A 9,778-nucleotide genomic window follows, 5' to 3' on the forward strand; every position below is an offset into this window, starting at 1 on the left:
CACCCTGTCCCCCCCCCAAATGGCGCCCCTGAATGAGGGGTTGTCCGAGCTCTTCACAAACAGAGTTGGGAGATTATAGCACTTAAAATTGCATAAATAAGTGCTATAATATTATCTTAGATATCTTTAAATATGCAAAAAAGGATATTTATTAACTACCTAATAATGTATCACCTAAACAATTGCTAAATATGCGATAAAAATATGCAAAAAAACAATAAAATATGCAAAATAAAGAGGACATTTATAAATTAAGTTTTACTTTCACCCCAACAAAATCAGCAGATAACAAAAGTTTAAAATCACAACCAAAAAATACGAAATTAAGAAAGGCACGACGTTGCTCACGTTGCATCAGCATTCAGCACGACTACGTTATCCAGAGGTGGATAGGTCCATGGGGAAAAAGGGATTTTCCCTGTGGGGCCCCCGTCTATGTTTATGTTTGGGGGCCCACTCGGGTCTACACATTGTTTTTTTGCACAGTAAAATATTCACCAAATAGGAATAGTTTAAATTTAAAACAATTCATTTTTTTATATTTATTATTATTACTAACTATTATTTTTAACAATATAATAATACCACAAGTCGAGAATTTGCTTTAACATAGTGTTTTAAATTTTTATAGTTAATCGAAGACCGAAATATCCTCGTATGTTTCCCAAACACCCCCCAATATTGAGTTTTGCAATTTTTTTTTGGCCGATATTTAGTACGAAATTTGTGCAAATTTTTTTTCGAAGTTATACAAGAATTTGTGTGAGGGGCTATAGAAACGTTTCTCCATCTCCCCCCAGTGGCGCCAAAGTCCTAAAAATAGCAAAAATGTTAAGTGACGCCACTGGACTAATTGCCTATCTTACGCGTGTTAAAGTTGGTCACTTTCCACAACAATTTACCAACCAACATTTTTTTTTACTGGTTTGATTTCTGTTGAAATATGTGATTTTTTGAGCTAAAGACGATAGATGAATCAAAATTTCAATATAACGTTTGGTTTTTTTCAAATATTAAAAGTACTAAAAGAGATAATTTCGTTACGTACATACTTTATAGTTAAACAGGGCAGCGCGTCGATTCATTTTGCTACACATTTTAAATTTTTCCAAAAAAATCTAAAAATTTCAGAAAAGTGTTGGTTCCATTAATGCAATTAGTACATGAAAACACTACACATATGTACAACAAAAATTAGAAAATATACTTTAAAGGTAGGTAAATTATTGTGTGAAGTGAGTAACATTAAACACATATAAAAATTGGCAATTACTGCGAGCTCAGCCCAATGACGTCACACGTCTTTTTTCAATTCCTCATAACTCATTAAATAATGTGAGTATAAAAATTTTAAGCCTATACCATTTATAATTATTAAAATTGAACATACTTTCAAACTAAAAACTTATTTTTGTGTTTTGTGCTCCTTATAAAAATATATAAAACAACAATTTTAGATAAACCATATATTTTATAAATATATTACTCTGAAATAATATGATATATAATAAACTTTGTCAAAAGAATCAATGAATTCTGCATGGAGAAGCTGCCTTTATTCTTCTTATTAATAAATAACACTTTCATTCATCATATAGCAATAATAAAAGATTCTTATTTTTTTTATTTAGCAGAACAAGAATTGAAAAAAAAAAAAAGAATCTCTCATTTTTATTTTACTCTGCACTCCTGAATGTAATTCATAAATTGAAAAAATAATATGAAATGTATATTATGTACTTAAATTGATTAATGGAGCGCAGAGAAATTAAATTAATAATTATCATTTACTTAATGTTTCTAAACTAAATTATACCAATATTACAATAGACAAAAGGTAAAATACAATAATGAATAAATAATAATAATAATCACATATAAAGTTCAACAGTAAATACATCAAAATTTAAAATTTAAATTTCACACTTTAAAACATGATCTAATATTTGATGTATCTATTGATGCTTGGTCAAAAAAAAATAACAATACATTTAAATAATAATTATAATATTAAACCAAACAGATAAGTATGATAATAAATATAAATAAATAGGTTATATTATTAATATTAACAATATTTTGTGATAATTAAAACATAGTGATAATGGGTTCATCAAGATCATTGTTAATAATAATAATATTAATAAATGTTAATGATGATGAAGTGTACTATTTGTTGATAATATAAGTCCAAAGCATTTTCATATCAACAAATGGTTAAAATGAGGGTGGAGATGACTTATGAACGGTATCCAAGAGCAATTGTAAACCAGCGCGTTCTTCGCGTAAATCATTCAATTGTTTTTGTAACTCTTGATAGACTAGACGTAAATGAGCATTCCTTTCTTCTAATCTAATGTGTATGAAAAATATATTATTATTTTTATTTATTTAACAGTTCTATACTTGTAACTAGTTATAAGTTATGTTTATTTCATCTATAATTACTTGCTAGACGAAGATGACTCTAATGGCTGCACACCATGTATTTCTGAACCAGTTGTTGATGAGTTTTCATTACTTTGTGTTTCTGAAACTATTGAGATTGCTATTTTATAGCCAATTATATTACCACAAAGTATAATCTGGTATTTCACAATATTATGATTATATATTATGTTGGAAGAATTATGTTGTATAAATATATAAATATTATGTTATAAGATAAAATTTACGTGGTTTCTTGTAAACTTGAAAAGCACCAGGACACTGTGCAAAATCAGCAAATTGACCAGATTCAGTTCTCTCACAATTTTGTCTCAACCCATTAATTTCAACATTTGAATTCTAAAATATAAATAACTTTTTATGTATTTATATTAGATACTTGGAATATACTATTTACTGGACTAGGAGTTATTCTTGGAGGAACAACTGGAGGTCCCTGAGTTGAATTAACAGCCCCAAATTTGCCTAGAATATAAATTTTAAATAATAAACAATAAAAATAAAATGTATTGATCATTGTATAAAAGAAAATTACCAAGTTTATTGAGATCGAGAGAGGAACTACGCATGTGAGCACGATATGGCCGTGGTGGTGGTGGAGGTGGAGGTTCTTTTTTTGCTATTACCACGGGTAAACTTGCAGGTCCTGAATTCCTATAGTGAAATATTTCGGATAAACAAAATATCAATACATTTCAATTTATAAAACATAAGTCAATTATAATAAATTATTATTATTGTATGGTATATTATAATATGAGCAAGCAAATAAAATTTGTTATATAAAAAGTTAAAAGTTAAAATTAAAAAACATATTAAGTAGGTTTTTGATAGCTGTAAAATTATATAAAAAGTGGTATATTCTGTTCTTCATTAAAGTGTAATGTCGAGTGCTCTAATTTTATTAATTCTTACATCCGTGGCATAATGGAGTTCATGCATTGATCCTTTGAATGAACGGATGGGGTAGTATTTAAGTATGTGGTGGATAATCTGAGGGGTGACTGCAATCACAAAATCAGAAGTCTGCCATTTTCCATTTGTGAAGTAACTCTTTAAAGTGCCCGTATCCAGTGCGTAATAGATTTAGCACGATACAGTATTGTTGAGGAAGATGGTATCCCAACACCGGGGTGCTTAGTGTAAGTATTACAGTAAACTCGCGGTATAACGGAGTTCGATATAACGAATAAAACTGTCGTTCCCTTAAAAATCCCGTGATGAAAAATTAAATGTATTTTTGTCCCCTCTATATAACTAAGTTTTTTTAGGCAAAAGTTCTAGCAATGTAACAAATTTTTATAATTTTGGAGATTGATGTTACAAATTATACGAGTTTGTTTCGGCTATTATTATGCGATAAGATAATGTTCATGTCGTTGCTTATAAGATACACGTCAATTAATATAAATTAAGCTATAACGAAGTTTATTTCAGCGATTATCAAGCGATAAAATAAATGAGAAAGTGCAAGTGTCGATGAAGGTATCTGTGACAACTGGAAAGTGAAACTTCAAGATTTGTTATGTGAATACAATCCAAAAAATGTGTTCAATGCTGACGAGACAGGACTATTTTTTAAATATTTACCTGACCGAACACTAACATTTAAAAAAATATATATGTCTATATAATAAAATAAAAATAAATTGTAATACATAATAAAATATGTAATAATATCTAGGTAATATGTATGTATGTAATTATACAAATCTAATAAAACCTAAATTTATTTTCTTTTAAATCTCGTTTAAACGAATTTTGTTGATTTATGCTTTTGATATAACGAATTTAGGTGTAACAAACTTTCGATATACCGAACTTTTTTCTCAGTCCCTTGAAATTCGTTATATCCCGAGTTGACTGTATATTGTGGGTGTCTGAGTTGGTTTTTCTCATTCTGATTTACAATCAGGTAGGCCATGGTAGCGGCTATCAATAAGTTCTCTCATATTTATGTGAATTGATTTTCTGGTTTTCAGTCTGAAATTCTCATCGTGGATGTTGATGGATCGGTTTTCAGTGTATTTTGTCCATTATCAGAGGCCAGCTGATTTACGGCGTATAGAAGGTGGCAAGATGTTGCACAAGACGGAAATCCACGGTTTCAGTGTTGATTTTACCATGCCAGAGATGATTCTCATAGAGTGGTTGAGCTGGAAATTAATTGTGTTGCAGTGAGAGCTATTTAGCCACAATGGGCAGGCATACTCTGCGTTTCAGTATACTAGTGCTAGCACAGTTGTTCTTATAGTCGAATTGGATGGTCCCCAGGATGGGCCAACTAGTTTTTGTATTATGTTTTTTCTGGTTTTAAACATAGCTACAGTATTTTCTTTGTGGTGTTTGTATGTAAGCTGTCTGTCTAGAGTAACTCCTAATTATTTAGGAATCTGATCATATTTGAAGATACTACCACAAAACACTAACTTGGGAGTTGGGTTAGTGATTGGCCAGACGATTGTTTAAATGCAAAGTTGTCGCCAATGTTTTGTCTACGGTGGGTTTTGGTCGCCATTTGCGTAGATACCCTGAGATTGTTGCTAGGTCTTTAGTTAAAATTTCTCCGGAGATTTTGAATTTACTGTTTTGTGTACCAAATGTAATATCATAAGAGAAGATAAGTTTCAGCCAAATTGTATTTAGTAAGTCATTAGTATAAAGATAGAACAAGATTGGTGTGAGAACTGACTCCTGAGGTAGCTTGTCGTTCAGCTGTCTTGATTTCCAATGTATTTCTCTTATATGTACTCGTACTGTTAACATGATTACTAAGCATTTCGTTCATTAATGTATAGTGTAAGACAATAAAATAGTTCCAAAAGTTTTGTAAGGATACCCATTCTCCTACCCTATCATATGCAGCTGAGAGATCGACTAACACAGCTGTAGTATTTAGATTATTTTGATATCTGTTTTCTATACATGAGGTTAATGCTACTAATTGATCTGTGCCGCTTCAATTTGGTCTAAACCCATCTTGTTGTTTGGGGACCACTCGATCAATATTTGGGCTAATGCAATTGTAGATCAATCTTTATAGGAGTTTGTAGCTAACACCAAGTAGTGCAATGGGTTGATAGCTTTGAGGACGGTTTTAGGTTTTCCTGGTTTGGGGTGCACCCCGTATACCCTTTCACACAGTGACCCTGGGTAACGATAGATGAAACCTTATTTCATTTATAGACTAAAGTATACAGATCCCTGGTCGGCGGACCGTGCTCTTGCATCTCACGTTAAATATACAAGCAAATAATAATATTAAAAATATGTTTAACTTACATATCTTCACCATAATATGTTGGTAAAGGTGGTGGTGGTAGAGCACCAGGTCCTAGATCTAAAAATAAATAATTTAAAAAGTATGAAATTAATATTTTATGTTTAGTATTCTATTTGCATTATTATAATTAATAATATTTAAATATTACATTAAAAACTAAAACGAATCATACAACTTAACTACTTAAAAATACATACGGCTACTAAGCTTTTTAGCTTGAGGCCTCTGAATTGATTTAATTAAAACCATCTCTTCAACATTATTTGACAGTGTTTCTTTTTCTTGGTCTTCCAAACAATTATCAATACCAGGTGTAACTCGAACAGCAACCGGATGTAAGATCTTTGGATCCTGAATGTTGTACATAACAGAAACAAGTTAAACAAATTTCTTACATACAACTGATCTAAAATGATAATCTGTATTTCTAATTATGTGATTTCCTAAAAGACATTAGAATTGGAAAAATAAATAATATCATAAGCAAAAAAACTATCTGTATACAATGTGTAATGAATACCATTTTTATCTAATTATTTTTTTAAAAATTAATACTTTATTAACTTGTTAGTTTTAAAAATAGATTATGGAAATTAAAATTAATAAAATCCTTATAATATTCTTATCTATATGATATATAATAAGAGTATATACTCTATTGAGATAAATATCAATTCTGAAAACATAAATTATTATTAATGTTGTGTCAGGCAAAGAAAACTATACTAAACATTTATATATTCACATCATTTTTGGTAAAAATTAAAACCCAAAACCCTTTTATCAATAGTTGTTTCATTGTTTATATAAATATATAACATTAAAAAATGGACAATAGAGCTATTAGAAAATGTTCGAGTGAAGATTGATACTTAAAATTATATGTTAACATCTGACATTTTGTTTTTCATTAACTAAAAATAGACATTTAACGTCTCAATATTTATAATTATATTTATTATGAAACTTTAGAATAGTTTAGATTATAATAATATAATTTATAAACAACTATAATAAATATCTGTATTCCATACATTCACTTTAAGTGTACTTTTGTCATAAAAAATGTAAGCAATGGATATATTTGATGCAAAAATATACAACGATGGTTTGATAATAGTATTATTAAATACATAAAGAAATAATAAATAATATGTCTTTTAAGGGGCCTCTAAACCTATCTATTTAAAATGTTTGTTCAAAAACAACTAATTCTAAATGTCTACATAATTTAATTATTATTTCTATATTTCTATATAGTCACTATTTATCTTTGTTACTCAGTAACATGTAACTTGATAATAGTTTTGAAAAGAGATGGATTTTTCAATACATACTCGTTGTATCAGTCAAAGTAAATATACAATTTACTCTGATCAATGCATTGGTATACTACAGAAAAGCCTTTAAATATCGGATAATCTCAGTTCACGAAATTTTGTCCACTAATCGGAGGTGACAGCTACTCAGAGTTCTATATTTGTAAAAGTACAGTGTTCGCAAATTGGAGATGCCCATTAGGGGGGGATTAAGTTATTGAAAAATCTATATCTTTATTTCAAAACCATTGTCAAAATACACACTTATAAGGTATGGTTGAATTCAGAATGAGTTGTTTCGGAAAAAAAATACTCAGGTGTAGAAGCTCCGAAAAAGAAAATTGTGTATGTTAACATATAAATATCTGATATAATTCCAATGATTAATCAAGGCGGGCCTAGTCAAGATTCAGTATAGATGTGACATTTAAAATACATAATTATAAAATTTTTTAATCATTAGCAATTATAAAGAAAATTATTCTGTCATTAAAATATTTATTTTAGAACAAATTTATTTAAAAAGAAAACTAAGTATCCATCTCATCAGAAAATAATACAAACTAATTTAACAAAGAAACTCCTTCAATTATTAGTTTTTTTTGGTTTTGTTTATTCAAATTTAATGTAATTCAACATTTAAATGAGCTCTGAAACTATCTTAAACTGAACACTAATGCTTTGACCCACTTTTATAATTTATGCTCACAGCTCTAAAAAACAAAAAACAAAAAAATGGAAATAATTAAATGAAACTAATTAATGTTTCACTTCAATAACAAAACCAATTAAACAATTAAGCAAATTATTATAATATATAATTAAAAGGTGACAATGACATACTTGTTCAACAGAAGACTTTTGAAAATCAAAATTTACTGGCTTTGGTCCAGGTGATGATAATGAACTAGTAGGAGAATCAATAAACTTTGTCCACTGTAAAAAATTGAATAAAATGTTTAAACTTATAAGTGAGCCGTTTTAAAAAATGTTTACTTCTTTGCTTTTAATACTGCAAGTTGGTGATACAATAGTATTATTTTTAGTATTTATCTGAACTGGTGACACAGCTGGTGGCACTAATGATGGCGGTAATTTCTTAGGAAGAGTAATATTGTTGCGTCTAAGAACAACTAAATGCATGGCCAGTTTGAATTCAGCTAATGAAAGTGCTCCATCCTTGGTTACATCAGACAATTGCCTAAAAATAGTTTAAATAAAAAAAACCATAATAAAAGTTTTAAACAAATATACCATATTTCTTTAAGTTCATGTAATGGCAAACGTGATTTTTCAAAAAATGATCGGGCTACTGATCCAGTCAGTAAAGATTTTGGATTAGGCTGCATTGATGCAAATTGTTCTTCATAATATTTACTCTGTTCCTCATTCATACTCCAAATTCCAATCCCATTTGCAGATGAAACCGTTTCACAGTCGGATGAATCTGCTTCCTCTTCAGTACCCAATAACTGTCGCTGTTCATCACCCCATGCTAGAAATTCAAATTTTATTTGTTATACAGACAATATATAGCAATAGGTCTTGAAAAACAATTATAATGTAATTTCATCATGCAAAAACATCCAATATTCATCATTATACCAAATATTAACTTTTGATTTTCCTTACACAGCTATGATTTTTAATCAGAATCTAAATAATAATGTAAAATCTTATATATATATATATAAATTAATGTTTGTTTGTCTATATGCATTCCTAAACGGCTGGACCAATTTTGATGAAATTTGGTACAGAGATAGATTAGATCCCTGGGCAGAAGATAAGCTAATTCAAAAAGGGAGAGGACCAACTCTGGAAGGTGCTCAAATAAGGATTTTGAGACTTCCAATGGAAATTATTGTTTATAAATGGTTGCCATGGGTTTTAAAACTATTATAATATTAATTACTTAACAATAAAAATACATTAATATGATATAAAATTAAGTGAATATTGTTGTAACAATATAACTTAGTACATTTTTAGTTATATTATAAAATAAAACATTATTCATAAAGAGTTGGCATTTTTAATGGGCAACAATGTTAAGAGGATCAGCTAGCAAAAAATAAAAAATCATATAATTATAAAATAAATCTTAAATTTATATTTTGAATTTATGACAATCATAATAAAATATCTTATTAGTGCTCAACAGGTAGATATTAAATAATTTAAAAATAGATAAACTGTATATTATGTATTTAACTATGTAAATAGTTCATTACTTGGTCCGTGCCAATGAACCCAATTTTTATCCTGGACACTGTTGGTGGGCGTAGGCGAGTCACTAGCCGTGCTCGAAGCCTCTGTCGCTGAACTGTTTAGGGTGCGCTCCACATCGCGTTCCGTGTTCACAATTACCACTTGACTGTCCGTCATAATAATATTTACTCAATAGTGTGTCTCCTGTGGAGCGTTCATGAGAAGAAAAAAAAAGAAAATGAGTAAAATCGAACCCGACGGCGGTGACATTAGCACAATGTCGAAACTCGAATTACCTTGTATGGTAAAACGCAAAACCATCATACGTGCACTTAAGACGACGATCAGCGTTACTCAAACATAACTTTTTCTAATCCACAGGGGATGGACACGCGCACGACGATTCTTTATAATTGTTTGCTGTCGTTGCTGCTGCGGCAAGCGAATCAAGGCGATACGGGCCCTCACAGATTTTCCACGAGTCGTGTAGGAATCCGCCGTAGCTGATATAATAATA

General features: G+C 29.6%; 1 protein-coding gene across 1 annotated transcript; it reads right to left on the reverse strand.

The window, feature by feature from the left end:
• Positions 1–1,456: 1,456 nt before the first annotated feature.
• On the reverse strand, positions 1,457–9,778 carry LOC100161177 (ralBP1-associated Eps domain-containing protein 1). The gene is made up of 12 exons (XM_001949659.4): positions 9,558–9,778; positions 9,285–9,465; positions 8,305–8,545; positions 8,047–8,251; positions 7,894–7,986; positions 5,929–6,082; positions 5,731–5,788; positions 2,984–3,102; positions 2,846–2,913; positions 2,676–2,787; positions 2,449–2,536; positions 1,457–2,353 (listed from the first exon to the last, which is right to left on the reverse strand). The coding sequence occupies exons 2-12, from the start codon at positions 9,436–9,438 to the stop codon at positions 2,218–2,220; spliced, it is 1,428 nt and encodes a 475-aa protein (XP_001949694.2). The 5' UTR covers positions 9,439–9,465; positions 9,558–9,778; the 3' UTR covers positions 1,457–2,217.

This window comes from Acyrthosiphon pisum, chromosome A1 (genome assembly GCF_005508785.2).
Source record: "Acyrthosiphon pisum isolate AL4f chromosome A1, pea_aphid_22Mar2018_4r6ur, whole genome shotgun sequence".
In the NCBI taxonomy this organism is placed as follows: Eukaryota; Metazoa; Arthropoda; class Insecta; order Hemiptera; family Aphididae; genus Acyrthosiphon; species Acyrthosiphon pisum.

Excerpts from the sequence above, each read along its gene's own strand:
- LOC100161177 (XM_001949659.4), bottom strand. The coding sequence starts at position 9,438 with ATGACGGACAGTCAAGTGGTAATTGTGAACACGGAACGCGATGTGGAG. Across the intron at positions 3,103-5,730 it reads ACATATTATGGTGAAGATAT|GAATTCAGGACCTGCAAGTT; the intron begins GTAAGTTAAACA and ends ATTTCACTATAG. Across the intron at positions 2,354-2,448 it reads GAGTCATCTTCGTCTAGCAA|ATTAGAAGAAAGGAATGCTC; the intron begins GTAATTATAGAT and ends CATACACATTAG.